Below are 21848 nucleotides of genomic sequence, written 5' to 3' on the forward strand. Positions count from 1 at the left end.
TAAGTGATCTCACTGATGGAATTTGGAATTGTCACTCAAGTGGCTGTGATATTTTCTCCCCCAGAATCTGCAAACCATCCTAAGTCAAAACATTGTTCAAACACAATCATTTTTCCTTATCCTTAGTGCAGAAACAGAAAGGGAAAGAAAATGTCAAAATCCAGGGAGTAGAGTAATTCAAAATGCTTGACGTATATTTTCACACAAATCTGATAACAAATCTTTAACTCAATTCAGGGCAACTCTTTTTTTTATTATATTCAATCAAGCTTGTTAATTCTGAAAAATACCAAAGAGGTTCTGTTATTTCACTGAAGGTGACCCAATAAATGCAATTTCTTTGGCTGAGCTTGAAGTGGTCTATATGGAAGAGTTCGCTTTCCTGCACGAATTTGGCTGACAGTTATGGGTTTTGCAATGTAAAGAAACTGAAGTCTATTCAGCCAAGTTACTTTCTTTTTCTGCAACAATGCAGGAAATTCTTCCAAAGTTCAGCTGCAAAGTGTTCCAATTTTTTACCAGTACTGGGGAAAATAAGAGTAGTGAAGTCACCAATGTCTGGCTTGAAGTGGCTCGTTCTCATTCCAGGGAATCTCATAGGGTGGGCTTTCCAATAAGTGATAAAACACATAATTTGTCTGAAAAGCAGCTGACTATTAGCTAGTATGAAACTCAAACATACTTTGATGCAACTAGCAATTAAATGCACCAATAATACTATATTTTACAAAGTAAACTTAAGGAAGAGACCAAGGACCTAGGGATCTAATTATTAGTATGTGAAAGGAAACAGTAATCTAAGCAAAGATTTGAATAAAAAGTCATTGAATTTTATCGTGATCGCAACATTTAGATTATGAAGGAGGCCTTTAAGGAAAACAAAGCTCTTGAATATATACTGTAAGGCCTGAGACTTAACTGTTTGTAACTTTATATATCTGTTAGCAGAAATGATCAATACATAAACAAGTTTACATCTAGTTATAAGTATCTAAAATATAAAGCAATTCAAAATCTAACAACTAGTGTACAGTTGATTTTGTTTTATTTGTAAAAGTGCAATTTCCAATTCAGATTGGTAAAATGCAGACACCACTGAGGCTTCATGCGATTTCAAAAAGATAAATTTGAGGTTAGCTAAAACAAAATGATTATAGTGCACAGAATAGACAGATAAATCCTGATTGATATAATGGAATAGCTTTGGAATTCCCTCTTGAACATCTCTGTTGCCCTTAGTTTTTCTTCTTTCATGGGATATGGGTGTTGTTGGCAATGCCAGCAATTGTTGTCCATCTGTAATTACCCTTGAACTGTGTAACTTATGAGATCATGTCAAAAGGCAGTTAATCATCAACTGCTTTACAGTGGGTCTAGAGGCATGTGGACGCTAGATCAAAATATTATTGCAGATTTCCTTTGCAAAAGAACCACTGCCCTTTACAACAACTGATATTGGTTACATGGCCACCAACAATATTAGCTTTTCATTCCTTTATATTTAGTCTTTGACCAACTACTTTCTCTCTCTCTCAGCAGTGTCAATTTTTGTCATTGTTTGATTCTGTTCCATTGGAGCAGCTAGAGATGTTGAATGTAAAGTATGCTGTAAAATGTAAAATGCATTGTTGTTATTTGTTATATATTTTGAATTGCCTGAACTGGTCAGAAAAATTCATCACTTGCTCATCTCTCAGCAGCTCATGATATAGAACGGATGGACCAACTATGGTTTTAAAAGTAGCAGATAATATCAGAGGTGACTGTTGCAAATGAATTTGCTGTGCTGCAAACTTTTGGGACATGATTTCAACTTCTTTGAAGCCACCACCACCAAGTATCCAGGCTGAAACTGTTGAACAGATGGAAATCATCTTGACCCTTATGATAGATGCAATTGGAGTGAGTTACCAGCATTACGAATGCATATGGGAACATGGTTTACTTTTAAAAAAGGGCAACAAATATCTTTCATACAATCCCTACAGTGTGGATACAGGCCATTCAGCCCATCGGTGCACACTGACCATCTGAAGAGCACCCTACACAGACCACTCCCTATCCATGTAACCCTGCACTTCTCCCGGCCAACCCACCTGAGCCTGCACATGCCTGGACCCTACATAGAACATAGAACATTACAGCGCAGTACAGGCCCTTCGGCCCTCAATGCCGACCTGTCATACCAATCTGAAGCCCATCTAACCTACACTATTCCATGTACGTCCAAATGCTTGTCCAATGACGACTTAAATGCACTTAAAGTTGGCGAATCTACTGCCATTGCAGGCAAAGCATTCCATACCCCTACTACTCTCTGAGTAAAGAAACTACCTCTGACATCTGTCCTATATCTATCACCCCTCAATTTAAAGCTATGCCCTCTCGTGCTCGTCATCACCATACTTGGAAAAATGCTTTCCCTATCTACCCTATCTAACCCTCTGATTATCTTATATGTCTCTATTAAGTCCACCTCTCAACCTTCTTCTCTCCAACGAAAACAGCCTCAAGTCGCTCAGCCTTTCCTCGTAAAACCTTCCCTCCATACCAAGCAACATCCCAGTAAATCTCCTCTGTACCCTTTCCAAAGCTTCCACATCCTTCTTATAATGCGGTGACCAGAACTGTACACAATACTCCAAGTGCAGCCGCACCAGAGTTTTGTACAGCTGCAGCATAACCTCATAGTTCCGGAACTCGATCCCTCTATTAATAAAAGCTAAAACACTGTATGCCTTCTTAACAACCCTGTCAACCTGGGTGACAACTTTCAAGGATCTGTGCACATGGACACCGAGATCTCTCTGCTCATCTACACTACCAAGAATCTTACCATTAGCCCAGTACTTGCATTCCAATTACTCCGTCCAAAGTGAATCACCTCACACTTGTCCGCATTAAACTCCATTTGCCACCTCTCAGCCCAGCTCTGCAGCTTAACTATGTCTCTCTGTAACTTACAACATCCTTCGTCACTATCCACAACTCCACCGACCTTAGTGTCATCTGCAAATTTACTAACCTACCCTTCTACGCCCTCATCCAGGTCGTTTATAAAAATGACGAACAGCAGTGGACCCAACACTGGCTCTTGCGGTACATCACTGGTAACTAGACTCCAGGATGAACATTTCCCATCAACCACCACCCTCTGTCTTCTTTCAGCAAGCCAATTACTGATCCAAACTGCTATATCTCCCACAATCCCATTCCTCCGCATTTTGTAAATAGCCTACTGTGGGGAACCTTATTGAATGCCTTACTGAAATCCATATACATCACATCAACCGGTTTACTCTCATCTACCTGTTCGATCATCTTCTCAAAGAACTCAATAAGGTTTGTGAGGCACGACCTACCCTTCACAAAACTGCTGACTATCCCTAATCAAATTATTCTTTTCTAGATGATTATAAATCCTATTTCTTATAACCTTTTCAACACTTTGCCAACAACTGAAGTAAGGCTCACTGGTCTATAATTACCTGGGTTGTCTCTACTTCCCTTCTTGAAAAGGGGAACCACATTTGCTATCCTCCAGTTTTCTGGCACTATTCCTGTAGACAATGACGATTTAAAGATCAATACCAAAGGCTCGGCAATCTCCTCTCTGGCTAGGATAAATCCCGTCCGGCCCAGGGGACTTATCTATTTTCACACTATTTTCCCACCTAATCTAGTAGCCTGTATCTCAGTATTCTCCTCGACAAAATTGTCATTTTTTAGAGTAATACTGTCGAAAAATTTTCATTTAGTGCTTCCCCTATCTCCTCTGACTCCACACACAACTTCTCACTACTATCTTTGATTGGCCCTAATCTTACTCTCGTCATTCTTTTTTTATTCCTTAAATACCTATAGAAAGCCTTAGGGTTTATCCTGATCCTATCTGCCAACAACTTCTCATGTCTCCTCCTGGCTCTTCTGAGCTCTCTGTTTAGGTCTTTCCTGGCTACCTTGTAACCCTCAAGCACACTAACTGAGCCTTCACATCTCATCCTAATATAAGCCTTCTTCTTCCTCTTGACCAGAGATTCCACTTCCTTCGTAAACGACGGCTCCCGCGCTCTACAGCTTCCTCCCTGCCTGACAGGTACATACTTATCTAGGATACTCAGGAGCATTTCCTTGAATAAGCTCCACATTTCTAATGTGCCCATCGCCTGCAGTTTCCTTCCCCATCCTATGCTTCCTAAATCTTGCCTAATCGCATTGTAATTGCCTTTCCCCCAGATGTAACTCTGCCCAGTGGTATACACCTATCCCCTTCTATCACTAAAGTAAACATAACAGAATTGTGATCGCTATCAACAAAGTGCTCACCTACTTCCAAGTCTAACACCTGGCCGGGCTCATTACCCAGCACCAAATCTAATGTGGCTTCGCCCCTTGTTGGCCTGTCTATATACCGTGTCAGGAAGCCCTCCTGCACACTCTGTACAAAAACTGACCCATCTTTAGTACTCGTACTATAATGTTCCCAGTCAATATATGAAAAGTTGAAGTCCCCGATGACAACTACGCTGTCTCTCTCACTCCTATCGAGAATCATCTTTGCTATCCTTTCCTCTACTTCTCTGGAACTATTCGGAGGCCTCTCCTTTCCTGTTTCTAACCTCAGCCCATATTTCCTCAGTTGACGAGTCCCCAAACATCCCTTCTGCAACTGCAATACTGTCCTTGACCAACAATGCCACACCTAACCTGAACATGTTTGAACTGTGGGAGGAAACTGGAGGAAACCCACGCAGAGACGGGGAGAATGTGTAAACTTCACACAGACAGTCACCTGAAGCTGGAATTGAACAGAGTCTCTGGTGCTGTGAGGCAGCAGTGCTAACTACAGAGGCACTATGTCACCCCAAAAAATGCTTTAAAAATCGTAAAATAAAAAATAATGATTATTCTCAATATGATTGACTGGTATAACATTTTGACACTGGACTGCAACATGTTAAAACACTCATCACGCTTTTGTCCAATATAAGACCAAGCTTGGGTGACATGGGCAAGTTGAGCTGAAGGGCTTGTTTTCATGCTGTAGTTCTCTACGACTCTAAGAACTCTATAACAATTTCATAGAATCCCTACAGCGTGGAAATAGGCCTTTCAGCCCTACAGGTCCACATCGACCCCCCCCAAAGAGTATCCCATCCAAACACATTCCCTATTACACTACATCTACCCTTAACCTACACATCCCTGAACAGTATGAGCAATTTAGCATGGCCAATTCAACTAATCTGCACATTTTTGGACTATGGGAGGAAACTGGAGCACCCAAAGGAAACTCACACAGACACAGGGAGAATGTGCAAACTCCACACAGATTTGATTTATTACACTCTATCAGTTTGATAAATCAATGTATTTAGTGCAGTAAATTTATACACATTATGTCCATCTCTTTAACACAAAGGCAAAATTTCGACCCACTAAGAGTCAGGATTATGAGTGATGTTTAGGAAATGCAGCTGAAGCTACAACCAGATCTGTCATTAAATTGTTGATGGGTGGAACAGGATTGAAGGGCCAAATGGCCTATTCCTTCTCCTAGAGCTTACGTTTGCGTACACAAACATGTCTGGATCTAATACATGTCAGCTGCCAGTAAGGTATATTGGACGACAAACTACAATCTGACACAACACACTACCATGTAGGAAAGCACTAACATATTCATTCAAGATCATATTCAGGAGACAACTTGAAAACTAACACTATGCACAATTTGAAGAATATATATTTTACCACCTGCAGTTAAATGGCACACATTGGGAAATCAGAGGCAGAACTCTGCTACACTCTATGGCCTGGTTCCATTGGAAGGGAAGTACTGTATAAACATGCACAAGTACTGACAATCAAGATCCCACTCTGCTCCCGGCTCTGTTTGCTCATGCAATGCTGGATATAAGATCTTTTTATTGCATTTAGAGACAGGTGGAAGGGTTCCTTAACGTGCTGGTGCCATGAAGAAAAACAATGGGCAAGTGGAGAAAGGAAACCTTCTTGGAGACAAGTTCTTAAATTTTAGATGGCTCACTCATCACTGAATTAGTACCTTACAGACAGATATGATTCCACTGTGGAAACAGGTGATCCTATCCCCCGTGTGTAAATGATCCTCGATATTAACAATATCACCAAGGACAGCAAGGGTGGCAGAAATGCCAACCTCCTTCTGCAACAGTATGATGCTTAGATTCAACCCAACCACTTAACATAGAAAATAGGATCAGAATTCGGCCATTTGGCCCTAAAAGCCTGCTCCACCATTCAATATGTGCATGGCTGATCATCCTACTCAGTACTTTGTTCCTGCTTCAGCCCCATACCCTTTGATTCCTTTAGCCCTAAGAACTATATCTAACTCCTTCTTGACTCAACTGCTTTCTGTGGTAGAAGATTCCACAGGCTCATCACTGCCTGGAGAAATTCCTCCCCATCTCAGTCCTAAATGGCCTACCCATCTATAGTACTAAGATTGCGACTCCCTGGTTCTGGATTTTCCAGTCATTGGGAACACCCTGCATTAACCCCTCTAGTCCTGTTCGAATTTTATAGGTTTCTGCAAGATTCCTCCCTCATTTTTCCAAACTCCAGTGAACATTGCCCGAAACATTCCAGTCTCTCTTCACATGCCAGTCCTGCCATCCCAGGACTAACTGTAACCTAAATCGTAAACGATGACCAATTTATTAGTAGCCAGTGCCAGTTTGACAGATTTGCAGGACAAGGCTGATGCTCATTGCACAAGCCCACCCCCACCAACACCAACACACACACACACCTCCTTTCCTCACATCAATCTGACAGTCTTGTCAATTCTCCAGAAATTAAAATGCCAGCCAACCCCAGGCATACTAAAATAAATAGTGCTGCGGAGGAAGGGTTAAAAGCAGTAATTGGGAGGAAGGGTTAAAAAGCTACTGATCCAGCATGGAGATTGGAGGGGAGAAGCAATACCACGCAACCTCCAAAAATACGTCCAACCAGAACTGGCGACCTGACAATTGGATTCAGACGCAAAAGCCAGAAATGGAAGAACTATGTGATGTCTCATTGTGCCAAATCTACACTCAAATCTGATAGAACCATTAACAACTTCAACAATATCAGATAGATAGTTAGGATTTATGAATGTGCAAATTTTATCAATGTCTGAAATTAATAATCCACCTTAACTTAATTAAATGCAACTTCTCAGCACATTGTTTGTAAAAAAAAATCCAACCTTATAGACTTGACCATAGGTGCCATTGCCAACCACTTCGACCAACTCAAATATCCCTGCAGGGTCCTGCGGAAAGGAAATTACATGTAAAACTAATGTTAAAAATGACCTTTGTTAACAAGCATGGAACAAGTTTCCCAATCCCAGCTCATCAAAAGTTCTCTATCTCCACCTTCCCATTCAAATGGAAAAGGGAGTGAGCTCTCTGATAGCTCCCTCAATGTTGAGAATTGTCTCCTGCAGGGTCACTCCTCAGCTACACCTATTCCCATACCCTGCAAACAAACCTCACCTGGACTGTCATGTGCTGGCTTGAGGAGGCAGCCAGTTAACAATGAGGAGCGACGAGGTACAATAATCCGGACAAGTTAACTCCTCTTGACTATGAGAGAGCACACTTCAAAGAGAGTGAGACCAAACGGACCGTCTCCTTGCAGTGTCAATCAGCCCCATTCATCAGGGAATATTAAATCCGATATCGCTACTCCTATTTTGTCATCCACAGAACCCACTTACATTTTCCAGAAACAGATTCTTTTTCAAAAAAAAGAGACGAACTCCAGGCTGCAAAATCAAAGTTAACCATCCAACTGTGTGAACTATTCAGTTAAAATCAACTCACCCGCAAAGAGGAAAGATGAATGTTATCGAGACTTCTCGCTGGAAAGTCCTTAGCCATTGTTGGGTCACTTTTAAACAATTAAAAAGGTTCCTTGAAAAACGACCAGAAAACTTTCCTTCCCTCCCCCGCCCCCTCCCCTGCACCTCTGTTAAACGCTGCAGGGTCACATCGGTGCTGTCAGTTCCCAATGTCTCGCCTCCTTCTCGTTTCTGGCCAGCTGCAGACTCACTAACAAACACAGGAAGCATCGACAATCCACCAAGCAACTACAACCCGGAAAACACTGTCAGAGGAAATGAACGGGGCTGAAGAAATCTTAACAGGAACACAAGAAAACACACACTCAGAACATTCATGACATCTTCCGAGAGAGAGAGAGAGAGAAGATCTGAAGGAACTGACGCAAGGAAATGCAACAGCCCCTTGTACCGAACTCAACAAGTCATGTGTGTCAGGGCAGGTGTAATTTGTCAGGTTAAGTTCCACCTATCTTACTGTCTCTCCCTCTCTCACACAATCTCTCGGTTGGTGAACTGAAGTACTGACTGTACCTGAATGGGGTGGTTTAAACCGATTTCAAAAAATGACAAGCCGAACTAGAAGATCAAAATAACAGAAAAACCCAATAAGAGGGTGCCCACTGCCCCCTCTCCAGCTTTTAATATGATCCTGGTTGTTCCTTCCATGCATTGACTCTGTCTATATTTCCCATTGCCTCCAGAAAGCAGCCAACATAACGAAAGACCCCTCCCACCCTGGTTATATTCTCCTAAACCATCTTCCACTGGGCAAAAGATGTAAAAGGTTGAAAAAATGTACCAACAGACTTAAAAACAGCTTCTTCCCCGCTGTTATCAGACTTTTGAATGGACCTCTCATATATTAGAGTTGATCTTTCTCAGCACCTTCTCTGTAGCTGCGACATTATTTTTTGCATTCTCTTCTATGAGGAGAAATTGAGGACTGCAGATGCTGGAGATCAGAGTCGATAGTGTGGTGCTGGAAAAGCACAGCAGGTCAGGCAGCATCCGAGGAGCAGGAGAATCGACATTTCAGGCATTAGCCCTTCATCAGGGTGGCGTTGATTCTCCTGCCCCTCAGATGCTACCTGACCTGCTGTGCTTTTCCAGCACCACACTCTCGATTCTGTTCTATGACCCTGATGTACTTATGTAAGGTATGATTTGCCAAGATAGCCCACAAAACAATGTTTTTCACTGTATGTCGGTACATGGGATAATAATCAAATTAAATCTGACATTCACCCCACTAACCTGATTCCCAATGTCCCAAGACTCCAAAAACTTTATTAATCCCATCCTCCACATACACAAGTATTAACCATCCAAAGTTGTCAAGACTGGAGTTCCAAAGAATTATAATTTGTAGCTAAAAATACTCTCTTTATCTCAGAATTACATGGGGCTTTTCCCAGGACGTCTTACTTTGGTTTTGAAACTGGGAACGCTTAATATAAAGAAAGGAAAAGTTTTGCATTCATATCGCACCTTTTATGACTACAGATTGTGGATGTCCCAAAGTACATTGCTTTTGATGTGTAGTCACTTTTCACCTGTGGGAAATACAGCAGCTAGTTTGCACAGAGCACCTGCCTCAAATTGCAACGAGACGTTGGCAGGATCATCTGTTTTATTTGTCATGTTAATTGAGGGGTAAATACTGCCCAGAATGCCCAAGGCCAATTCCCTGCTCTCTTCAAAATAGTGCCTGGGATTGTTTGTGCTCATCTGCCATGGCAGACAGAGGTTCAATGCCTTGTCTGAAGGATGGCACTTCTGATAGTGTGGTACTGAAGGATTTTGTGCTCAGATGGTCAGTAATTAAATCTATATTGGAAAGAGACAGAAGGAGAGGCTGACAATCATAGAATCCCCATAACATGGAAGCATGCCATTCAGCCTATCGAGCCCATACCAACACTCTGATGAGCATCCTATCTAGACCAATCCTCTACTGTATTTCTTTAACCCTCCATTTCCCCATGGCTAACCCACCTAGCCTGCACATCCCTGGAAACTGAGGGCAATTTCCCATGGCCAATCCACCTATCCTGCACATTTTTGGACTATGGGAGGAAACCAGAGTACCCAGAGGCAACCCATCCAGACAAGGGGAGATTGTACAAACTCCACATAGATACAGTCATCCGAGGGTGGAATTGAATCCTGGTCTCTGGTGCTCTGAGGCCCATGTAAAGGGTGATAGTCATTGAGAATTCTATTTCCGCAAAAAGCTAAGACATTGAGATAACATTAAAACTCAGTGTGAAAGAGACCTGACTGGGGTAAAAGAAAGCATAATCTCACCTAAAAACAAAGGAAATTGTTCAGAGCAGTGAAGGGGATACTTTTTCTCACCTTAAGGGTTGTAGTTTGTGAAAACACCCAAACCAGGAGTACTTGGTTAGAAGTATTCAAAGCTGGGAAAATTTAAGCTGTAGCTTGGTTCAGTTTCCAAGTAAATAGACTTCATAAACTCACAGGTCAGGAACTGAAAAGGTGCAGTTAATCAAAACTTCAGATTGAACACGAAGGAATATGTCTCAGGATTTTGATAAACTGTAAAGTGATAGTGTTAGAGAGTAGATAGAACTTTATTTTGTTGTATATTTTGAAATTGTTACAACATGGAGTAACCGAAGCGCAACCCACCCATACCCCTACATTTACCCCTTACCTAACACTACGGGCAATTTATCAGGAGAATATTTCTCAGGATTTTGATAAGCTGTAAAGTGATAGTGTTAGAGAGTAGATAGAACTTTATTTTGTTGTATATTTTGAAATTGTTACAACATGGAGTAAACCCCTCTGCTAATTTAAACCTGACACGCAGAGAAGCTCACCTCGTGCCATAAAATGTTACATTTCAAGAGGTAAAGAACTATCCCAGAAGTTATTCAAAGTAAAAATTAACAATTTTATTCTTTAAGTCTAAAAGAGAACATTAAACAACAATTTACAACTTCGTTCTCTTAAACCTATCTTTTACCTCCCATTCGACAATACTGGTCCGATAAAAATAACCCAAATTAAGATTTACAAAACAAAAATCACGTTTCAAAATAGTCAGCTTGTTGATTCTCCTTTGTAGGTTTTCCTCTATAGATTTTTCTCTAGGTTGGCTTCGGTGTTCTGCTGCACAGATTTCTTATGGACAGGTACCTATTCGGCTAGAAATCTATACTTGTTAATGTTCTTGGCAGCTCTGCCCCTAACTGTTCAAAATGCCTGGTTTTATACCCCAAAACATTGAATCATTTCATTGGTTTTATGTCATCAAAACATTAAATTCAATTCAGTTGGAATTTGGTCTTTGGGGCATGATATAAAGTGATTGACTGAATTTGAACTTGTTTTTGTTCTATGGCAACACAACTCCAGCTATTTATTTCAACCAAGTGTGACATTTCTACCTTGTTCAGCACACTCTGTTCTTTCAGTCAGTCCTTGCCAGCTTCCTTTCTCTCTTAAAGTTACTGTATACACCTACACCTTCATAACAAAATGTTTCAACTTGCGTTATATTTTGACAAAGAGTCAGTTAGACTCGAAACGTCAGCTCTTTTCTCTCCTTACAGATGCTGCCAAACCTGCTGAGATTTTCCAGCATTTTCTCTTTTGGTTTGCATTATATTTAGATGGTCTCGTTTGTTTAGTATTTCTTTTGGATTGTAAGTTTGTTCACTGAGCTGGTGGATTTGTTCTCAGATGTTTCATCACCATGCTAGGTAACAGCGTCAGCCAGCCTCTGATGAAGTGCTGGTGTTCTGTCCCACTTGTTATTTGGGCGGCACGGTGGCACAGTGGTTAGCACTGCTGCCTCACAGCACCAGAGACCCGGGTTCAATTCCCGCCTCAGGCGACTAACTGTGTGGAGTTTGCACTTTCTCCCCGTGTCTGCGTGGGTTTCCTCCGGGTGCTCCGGTTTCCTCCCACAGTCCAAAGATGTGCAGGTCAGGTGAATTGGCCGTGCTAAATTGCCCGTAGTGTTAGGTAAGGGGTAAACGTAGGGGTATGGGTGGGTTGCGCTTCGGCGGGGCGGTGTGGACTTGTTGGGCCGAAGAGCCTGTTTTCACACTGTAAGTAATCTAATCTAATCTATTTATGTGTGTTGGTCTGTTGTGGTGGGTGTTTTCACTTCTAGTCCTTTTTCTGAGAGGTTAATAAATGGGGTCCAAATCGATAGGTTTGTTAGTGGAGTTCCAGACATCCATCCTGGGACAGGTTAAACAAAGACATGCATGGGAATTCCTAGAAGCCTGAAATTCAAACTGGAACTCCATTAACAAACATATCGATCTGGACCCCATTTACCAATGTTTCCGACAAAGAACTGGAAATGATATCACTCACCACAACAGACCAAGACACATAAATAGCAAGCGGGACTGAACACCAGCATTTCACTGGAGGTTCACTGATGACGTTAACTAGCATGGTAATGAAACGTCTGAGAACAAATCTACCAGCTGAGTGAGCAAACTTACAACCTGATCCACAACCTGAGCTACAAATCCTCCCTAAAATTGCATTATTTCTTTTGTTTTGGTATTCATACAAAACAGACATTTATGTAGTTTCAGCGAAAGGCTACCAATTTAAATAAAGCACCAAATATTTTATCTGTTAAGCAGTTTTTTATTCTGGAATTTGACTTGTCCAGTATTAACATCATCTGAGACCATAACACAGTTTAGAAAGGTAAAAGACAACATACAGCTCACTCTGTCTCACTGAAATGTTGAAAGGAGTCAGAACTACAGTATTTCAACCAAATTGCAAAATCTAAGAGTCACTCCATCTACAAATGTCACTGTTCCATTATCCACTTGTCACGAACAATTCAGAGACTGATTTCATTTGCCCTTTTTTCCCCAGACATTTATGTCAAGAACAAAGAGTCTTACAGCACAGGAACAGGCCCCTTGGTCCTTCAAGCCTGTGCCGATCCATATCCTTTATCTAAATTTGCTGCTTATTTTTGAAGGAACTGTATCCCTCTGCTCCCTGCCCATTCATGTATCTGTCTAGATACATCTTAAATGACACTATCGTTCCCGACCATACTACCTCTGCTGGCAATGCATTCCAGGCAACAACCACCCTGTGCATGAAGAACTTTCCACGAATATCTCCCTTAAACTTTTCCCCTCTCACCTTGAACCCGTGCCCCTTATTAGTTGAGTCCTCCATTCTGGAAAAAGCTTCTTGCTAGCCACCCTGTCTACACCTCTCATGATTTTGTAGGCCTCAATCAGGTCCCTCCTCAACCTCGTTCTTTCCAATGCAAATAACCCTAATCTATTCAACCTCTCTTCATAGTGAGCACCATACATACCAGGCAACATCTTGGTGAACCTCCTCTGCACCCTCTCCAAAGCATCCATATCCTTTTGGTAATGTGGTGACCAGAACTGTGTGCAGTACTCCAAATGTGGCCGAACCAAAGTCTTATACAACCGTAACATGATCTGCCAACGTTTGTACTGAATACCTGGTCCACTGAAGAAAAGCATGCCATATGCCTTCTTGACCTCTCTACTGACCTACATTGCCACCTTCAGGGAACAATGGACCTGAACACCCAGATCTCTCTGTACATCAAATTTCCCCAGGGCTTTTCCATTTACTGTATAGTTTGCTCTTGAGTTGCATCTTCCAAAATGCATCAGCTCGCATTTGTCCGGATTGAAGTCCATTTGCCGTTTCTCTGCCCACCTCTCCAATCTATCTATATTCTGCTGTATTCTCTGACAGTCCCTTTCCACTCTTTGCGACTCCACCAACCTTAGTGTCATCTGCAAACTTGCTATGAGGCAACTTAAACCTTCCTCCAAATCATTTATGTCTTTCACAAACAACAGTGGTCCCAGTATGGATCCCTGTGGAACACCACTGGTCACAGTTCTCCATTTTGAGAAGCTCCCTCTCACCACTACTCTCTGTGTCCTGTTGCTGAATCAGTTCTCTATCCATCTAGCTGAAACACCCTGGACCCCATGCGACTTCAGCCTACCATTGGGAACCTTATCAAATGTCTTTCTAAAGTCCATGTGTATGACATCTTAATTCCTTCTCTCATCAATCAACATTACCACCTCTTCAAAGAATTCTATTAAGTTTGTAAGACATGACCTTCCCTGCACAAAACCATGCTACCTACCACTGATAAGCCCATTTTCTTCCAAATGGGTATGTATCCTTTCTCTTTGCATTTTCTCCTATCACTGATGGCAGACTCACTGGTCTATAATTACCTGGATTATCCCGGCTACCATTCTTAAACAAGGGGACAACATTTGCAATTTTCTAGTCCTCCAGGACCTCACCCATGTTCAAGGATGCTGCAATGATATCTGTTAAAGCTCCAGCTATTTCTTCTCTTGCTTCCTTCGATAATCTGGGATAGATCCCATCTGGACCTGGGGACTTGTCCACCGTAATGCCTTTTCGAATACACAACACTTCCTCACTCCTTATGCCAACTTAACCTGAAGTAATCAAACATCTATCCCTAACCTCAACATCTGTCATGTCCCTCTCCCCTGGGCGAATACCGGTGCACAGTATTCATTATGAATCTCACCCATTTTCTCTGACTCTATGCATATCTTTCCTCTTTTGTCCATGAGTGGTCCAACCCTTTCCCTAGTTACCCTCTTGCTCCTTATATATGAATCAAAGGCTTTGGGGTTTTCCTTAATCCTGCTCGCTAAGGATATCTCATGACCCCTTTTAGCCCTCTTAATTCCTCATTTCAAGTTGATCCTACATTCCCAGTACTCTTCCAAAGCTTTGTCTGTCTTCAGTCACCTAGACCTTATATACGCATCCATTTTCCTCTTAGCTAGTCTCACAATTCCACCTGTCATCCATGGTTCTCTAATCTTGCCATTTCTATCCCTCATTTTCACAGGAATATATCTCTCCTGAACTCTAATCAACCTCTCTTTAAAAGCCTTGCACATATCAAATGTGGATTTCCCTTCAAACAGCTGTTCCTAATCTACATTCCCCAGCTCCTGTCGAATTTTGGTATGGTTGGCCTTCCCCCGATTTAGCTCTCACTGAACTATCTCCGACAGGATGACCAGCAGATGGGCAAGGGAATGTGGAGGCTGTTTGTGAAACTGCTGACCCCAGAACACATTGAGGAACTCCAAAGTGGTTACACAGGTTGGAGAACTTTGAACCCCCTCTTTGAGTCTCCAGTGGACTGGTTGGAAACAGTCAAAAGGGACATCAAGAGGTTCTTTGGCCTCAAAAGGTGTTCAGAAGGTAAGAGCGAGATGGGGATAATTTTCAAAACTCCAGAAAAACCTGCAGAACCTACTCCTGCTGCAGACAATGGGGGGTCACTCTCCAGGAGGATCTCCAGGAAGTGAAGAGCAGCAAGCCTCACTCTATACCCTTGAGGCCTCGGAGATTATCTGACAGTCCAGAGTTCACTCTGTGGAGCAGGATGAGACGTGTTTAAGTTTCTTAATCCAGAAGGTGCACAAGGAGAACTCTGAGCTCAGCAGCCTGAAGAAAATGGCTCAGTCATGTCATCTCAGTCTGACATCCTGAGGATCAGCAAATCCTTTTATGCTGAACTGTATGACATGAGGCCCACAGACCGGCCTCCAAGTCATTCCTGTCCTCGATCAGAGAAATCTTAGACAACAGCATGTGGGAGAGGCTGGACCAGCTGGTATCTCTGGTGAGCTGGCCAAGGCCCTCAGGTCCTTAGAAAAAACAACTCTGGAAGTGACGGCTTATCAGCTGAGTTATATTTATGCTGTTGGTCTGACTGGCGGGTAGCATGTGTGAATCCGTGAGGAGAAAAATCAGTTCCTTCATCTACAAGTGGAAGGAAGAGAGGGAGGAAATTAGAAATTGGTGATCAATCTCCCTGCTGAATGCAAATTACAGCATCCTGTCTAAGGGTCAGGTCTGCTCTGGGATCAGTGACTCACTCCAACCAAGCTAGTGCCATCCTGGGTAGGATGATCTCTGAGAGCCTCGTGCTCCTCAGGGGTAGGATCATCTACATGCAGAACAGATGGAGGGGTGGACGCCTGCCTCATCAGCTTGGACCAGGAGAAGGCCTTTGACAGGATATTGCACACCTACATGTAGGACATACTTTCCAAAATGGGTTTTGATGAAGGAATCTGCAATTGGATCTGACTGCCCTCATCAACATTGTTAGTGCAGTGTCAATCATGATGGGAATCAGAAAGCTTCCTGATCTGCTCCAGAGTCAGGCAGGGCTGCTGACTCTCTCCTGCATGGTTGGTATGTTGTATAGAGCCTTTTGCTGAATCTGAGTCCGTCAGGAAAGATTTGAGTCAGGGAGGGGTGACTATTCCAGGAATGAAGGCCGGCAGGTCAAAGCCTTCCTGTACATAGATGATGTTACTGTTTTCTACTCAGATCCATTGTCAGTGTGCAGACCCGTGAGCATCTTTGACCAGTTTGAACAGGCTTCAGGGCCCAAGGTAAAATTGAGGCAAGAGTGAGGCTATGTTCTCTGGGAACTGGCCTCACCAATACTCTATCCTTTCATCAACAGGACAGACCATCTGAAGATGCTGGGAATATGGCTGAGGGCTGGGGCATGAGTGAAATCTTGAGAAGGAGCCAAGGTCCCTGTCTATTTCAGATTAAAAACTTGGTCGTTAGGTGTGAAGTATTCTCGGTGATGTTGATTGTGGTTGAGCATACCCCCATACCCACACACTGCAGTCACCTGAACAATCTTCCATTTCATTTGCAGGTCAAAGATGGACTAGGGGTGGCATGGTGGCTCAGTGGTTAGCACTATTGCTTGACTGAACCGGGGACCTAGGTTTGATTCCAGCCTCGGGCAACTGTCTGTGTGGAGTTTGCACATTCTCCCTGTGTCTGCGTGGGTTTCCTCCAGGTGCTACGATTTCCTTCCACAGTCCAAAGATGTGCAGGTGATGTGAATTGGCCATTCTAAATTGCCCATAGTGTTCAACAGTGTGATGGTTAGGTGCTTTAGTCAGGCGTAATAGGTAGCATAATCGGGTAGGGAGTGGGCCTGTGTGGGTTACTCTTCAGAGGGTCGGAGTGGACATGTTGGGCCAAATGGCCTGTTGCCACACTGTAGGCATTCTATGAGATAAAATTTTAGCTAAAATGGGGTGGGGGGGGGGGTTTGGGGAAGAATGTATTGAACACCACTCTCATTCTGATGGCCCCCTTTGTGTGTAGCTACATCAATCCATGCATAGACCCTCGGTACACAAACACCCACGTATGGAGTTTCCACCTCTCCTGAGTGATATGAAGGATGGTTCTGGCCTCGTTGCAGTGGAACACTCTGAGGAGCTGGACTGTTCTATATCACCTGTCCCTCATGGAAAACTTTGTAAAGGAAACTACCTTTGACCACAAGTCTATCAGGAAGTGGTCAGCATGTAACATCCTCAAGGCCCTTTGGGTAAAGGAGAGGGTTGACCCTGGTGGGTGGTTCCCTGAGCAGACAGTCAAAGCCATTTGGCAGAATGTCTCATTGCCAGAACTTTCCAACAAGCACCAAGTGGTAGCTCGGCTGATGGTGAGAATCCTTCATGTACGCCCGGTCTCGCTCCCTCACCGCACGCTGCCCTCAAGACATCTGTTGGGTTTGGGGGGTGTTCAGAGGAGGTTGACACTATCACACATTTCCTTCTGAAATGTGCCTTTGCAATGGAAGTCTGGCAAGAGATGCAGACGTTTTTGTCAAGGTTCCTCCCCAGCAACTTCATGATATAGGATTCTCTGCTCTACGGTCTGTTCCCTGGGACACAGATCAAGACAGACATCGACTGCGCCTGGAGGACCATCAACTCAGTGAAAGATGCCCTTTAGTCTGCCTGAAACCTGATGGTTTTTCCAGAGCAAGGAGTTGATCTTGATTGAGTGTTACAGACTGGCCCATTCCAAGGTGCAGGACTATGTGCTGAGGAAAGCACTAAAACTTGGGGCAGTTGCCGCCAACGCACAGTGGGGAAAGGCCATCATCTAAGGCTTTTCTGCCAAAGTACAATGGGGGTCCGTTCAGCTACCAGAACCTCCCAGTTCCTCGAATGTATGCAAATATTGTCCTGTATAAGGAAGAAATCCCGTAGATTATTTGCAACTACAGAGAATGCTAAATTCCAATGTTTGTTTGTTCTTCATGAGCAAAGGCTGTACAGAAACGCATCAGCGACTTTGTATGTATTTAAAGATTTTTTATGAATAAAACATATGTTTTCAATAAAGTGAATCTCTTATTTCTTACATTTTGTAACACCAGTTCTTAATCTCATATCATGGAGGAGAAGGCTTGAGGTGGGATTATAAAAAGCTAGCATCCAAGTTAAACACATAATAGGGAAGACAAATGGACTATTGGCCTTTATTTCAAAGGGGAAGGCAGTAGAAGATAGGGAGGACTTGCTGAGACTATCTAAAACACAAGTCAGACCACACCTGGAATACTGAGATGGACAAGGAAGGATACACTGGCTTTGGGGACAGTTCAAAGAAGATTCACTCATTTGTCTCCAGGTATAGAGGGATTGCCTATTGAGTAGAGATTGAATTTAAACTCGCCTTGTATTGATTAGAGACTATATGAATGAGAGGTACCCTCACTGAAACATATAAGATTCCTTGACAGGGTAGATGCAGAATGGTTGTATCTCCTAATGGGACACTCTAGGACTAGAGGAAATAATCTCAGCGTAAGAAGTCACACACTTAAAACAGAGATGAAGAGGACTTTTTTCCTGTCAGAGACAAGTCAGTCGGTGGAACTATTTACCGCAGAAGGCTGTAAAGGCTGACTCATTATATTTAAGGCTGAGATAGACAAAAGTTTTTTTTTCAGTCAGGAAATCAAGGGTTTTGGGAAAAAGGCAGGAAAGTGGAGTTGACAATTAATCAGATTGTCTGCACACTAATGGAGTAGGGGAACAAACTTGATAGACAGATTGTTCTGCTGCTTTTTCTATGTCTTATGCCCTAGAAGCAAGTCAGATAATCTTTAACGGAAAAGACAATAAAAACACATGATGAACACAATCCAAAGATGTGCAGTTCAGGTGAATTGGCCATGTTAAATTGCCCATAGTGTTAGGTGCATTAGTCAGAGGGAAATGTGTCTGGGTGGGTTACTCTTCAGAGGGTCGGTGTGGAGTTGTTGGGCTGAAGGGCCTGTATCCACATTGTCGGGAATCTAATATAATCTAAAAATGGCTGTTGAGCTAGAGATGCAAGGATCTCAGAGCAGGAGCAGTCTAGCCAGATATGGTCACCACTAAGAAGATCTATAATAACCAAGAGAATGAGAGAATATGGAATCCATGAGGGGACAGCCATGGATTTCATATTTTCTGCCTTCAGTTTATGAGGGAAGGATTATCCAGACTTAGCTGCAGCACAGTCCCAGGCTTAGCTACCATAGAATTCTCTCAAAAAGTACCATCCTTGGTACAGAGTGGGTTGTTCCTTGCTATCTATGCTGTGACAAAAAAGAAATCCTGTTAGTTCTGATATTGTCACTCCAATTTACAGATACCTCTCCATTCTCATTAGTGTATCTGAGTCATATCTTCTGAGTAGTGAGGGTGTAGCTCATTGTTGCATGGTAACAAAGGCTTTGTTTTTGTAGGCAGTGGTGATGGAATGGAGCCATTATTGATGACTTATACAGTATCCCATTGACATTTCTGATCATATGGACTGGACTGTCAAGATTATTAATCCAAAACCATACAAAGCCTTCTCCAACGAACTCAGGGCAATTGAAGAGGGCAATTGAAAAATTGTTAGTGAGACGGACAGGATTTAGTCAGAAAGTGAGAATATTAAATTCAATGGTAATTCAGGTACCAAAAACAAAATAAAAGGGAGGGAAAGAATGCGAGCATTAAGTCAGATAGATAAAAGAATAAAAGCAGTTACAAAGCAATCACTTCCTCTAACAAACTAATCCTGAAGCAACCAGCCTCATACATTTTAAAAAATGTCACCATTCAGTGCATGCAAGGCTGGGCATAACTCAAGACGTCGCACTTTGTTACATGGAATGGATGAGACCTAGCTTTCCTCGCTAATGTTAATGATGTTAGCGACGAAGTAAACAACTTCATGCCATCTTATGGATTCAATGATAAGACTTTGGGCAAAGGTAGAAAAGCTGATATGACACAGAGCAATTCAAACTGTTACATCATGATTTTTGCACTGAACTATGCATGTCTGTTTGGTAGACCGACTGCATTCTGAGCATGGTAGTGTAATGGTAACGTAACTATTAGCAATCCATTAGGCCCAACTAATGCTTGAAAGGTATGAAGCAAAAGTGAGGACTGCAGATCAGAGTACAGATTAGAGTGGTGCTGGTAATGCACAGCAGGTCAGGCAGCATCCGAGGAGTAGGAAAATCGACGTTTCAGGCAAAAGACCTTCTTCAGGAATGAAGCCTGGGCATTTGCCCAAAACGTCGATTTTCCTGCTCCTTGGATGCTGCCTGACCTGTTGTGCTTTTCCAGCACCACTCTAATCTTGAAAGGTATGAGTTCAAATCCCAGCCTAACCCTAACCTTGAAGTCTCCGCAATTATGTTGTTGTAATAACCCATCAAGTTTACCAATATCCTTCAGGGAAGGAAATCTGGCACCCTGACCTGGTCTCAGAATGTGACTACAGGCCTGAGACAATGTTGACTCCAAACTGCTCTCTGACACGGTGTAGCAACAAGTCAGTCACATCAAATTGCGACAGTAGTCACATTGCAAGAATGCAGCTCACTGCCACTTTCTGAACGACAAATAGAAATGAGCTAGGTATGCTGGCCTTGCCAGTGTCAGTCTTATCCCACAAATGAAGTGCATAAAATTCCAAAATAGATGGATAGACTCGTTACAGGGAGGATATTTTCCCTGGCTGGGAAATCTAGAACAAAGGGACACACAGTCTCAGGATTCAGGGTAGGCTGAAACCAACCAACCTCTACTTATGACACTTTCAACACAATGTCTAACATTAGAATTGATTCTGAAATTGAACAGTGTTTGCTGGATAATCCTGAAGGTATGTAAAGAATTATGCTGAAAATCAATTTAAATTGTCAGTCAGTCTTACAGTGTGGTACATTCGCATGTCCTAGACCTTTTATATCGGTGAATGCAATGAACCCCATTCTTTGAAGACAGAAAGAATATGAACATGCTGCACCTCTTCTTACTCAGATGAGGAAACATGTCTTCACACCCAATCTTTACAAACCTTTTGGTGTTTCCCCCACTTGGTGTTCACCTCCCTCGTGACAGGGTTTCCGGCCTGGTCTCCCAGTGGCTCCCGGCCTGGTCTCTTGACCTGGTCATCTGGCCTGACCTCCTGGTTGCTCCCACCCTGGTTTCTTGGCCTGGTCTCTTGGCCTGATCTCTTGGCCTGGTCACCCGGCCTGGTCACCCAGCCTGGTCTCCCAGCAGCTCCCAGCGGTTCCTGGCCTGGTCTCCCAGCCTGGAGTCTCAGTGGGTCCAGGCCTGGTTTCTTGGCGGCTCACGGCCTGGTCTCTTGGCCTGGTCTCTCGGCGGTTTCCGGCCTGGTCTCTTGGAGTCTCCCGGCAGCTCCCGGCCAGGTCTCTTGGCCTGGTCTCCCGATGACACCCAGCCTGGTCCCCTGGCGGCTCTCGGCCTGGTCTCCCAGCAGCTCCCGGCCTGGTCTCTTGGTCTGGTCTCCTAGTTTAAACTGCAAAATACTGTAATGTTAACTATTACCTATTTCTTTATTTTTCTACTATTTTGTGAAGTAATGTTTAACTTTTTAACTCTCAGTTCTCTTACTTCTTTGTACACAACATAATTTTGTATGTAAAAACGGCTCCTTGTGTGGTGACATTATGCGCTTTTCACTGTAGTCCTGTACTTAAGTAGACGTGACAATAAAATCTGAAATAAAAAAAAACCTCCTTATGGAG

General features: G+C 43.0%; 1 protein-coding gene across 4 annotated transcripts in view; it reads right to left on the reverse strand.

The window, feature by feature from the left end:
* Nucleotides 1–21177, reverse strand: part of si:zfos-2326c3.2 (mitogen-activated protein kinase kinase kinase kinase 4) — a 310274-nt gene extending 289097 nt beyond the window's left edge. Inside the window, exons 1-2 of one of the 4 annotated variants that reach the window (XM_043705152.1) lie at nt 21155–21177; nt 7241–7306 (exon numbers count right to left, since the gene is read on the reverse strand). Coding sequence is in view for 3 of the 4 variants with exons in the window: in XM_043705150.1 (XP_043561085.1) it covers nt 7241–7306; nt 7863–7919 (123 nt within the window). In the remaining variant the exon portion in view is untranslated. Of the gene's footprint in view, nt 1–7240; nt 7307–7862; nt 8147–21154 lie in introns of those variants that run through there. The other 3 variants (XM_043705150.1, XM_043705151.1, XM_043705149.1) reach the window with 3 other exon arrangements.
* Nucleotides 21178–21848: the final 671 nt, after the last annotated feature.

This window comes from Chiloscyllium plagiosum, chromosome 15 (assembly GCF_004010195.1).
Source record: "Chiloscyllium plagiosum isolate BGI_BamShark_2017 chromosome 15, ASM401019v2, whole genome shotgun sequence".
Lineage (NCBI taxonomy): Eukaryota > Metazoa > Chordata > Chondrichthyes > Orectolobiformes > Hemiscylliidae > Chiloscyllium > Chiloscyllium plagiosum.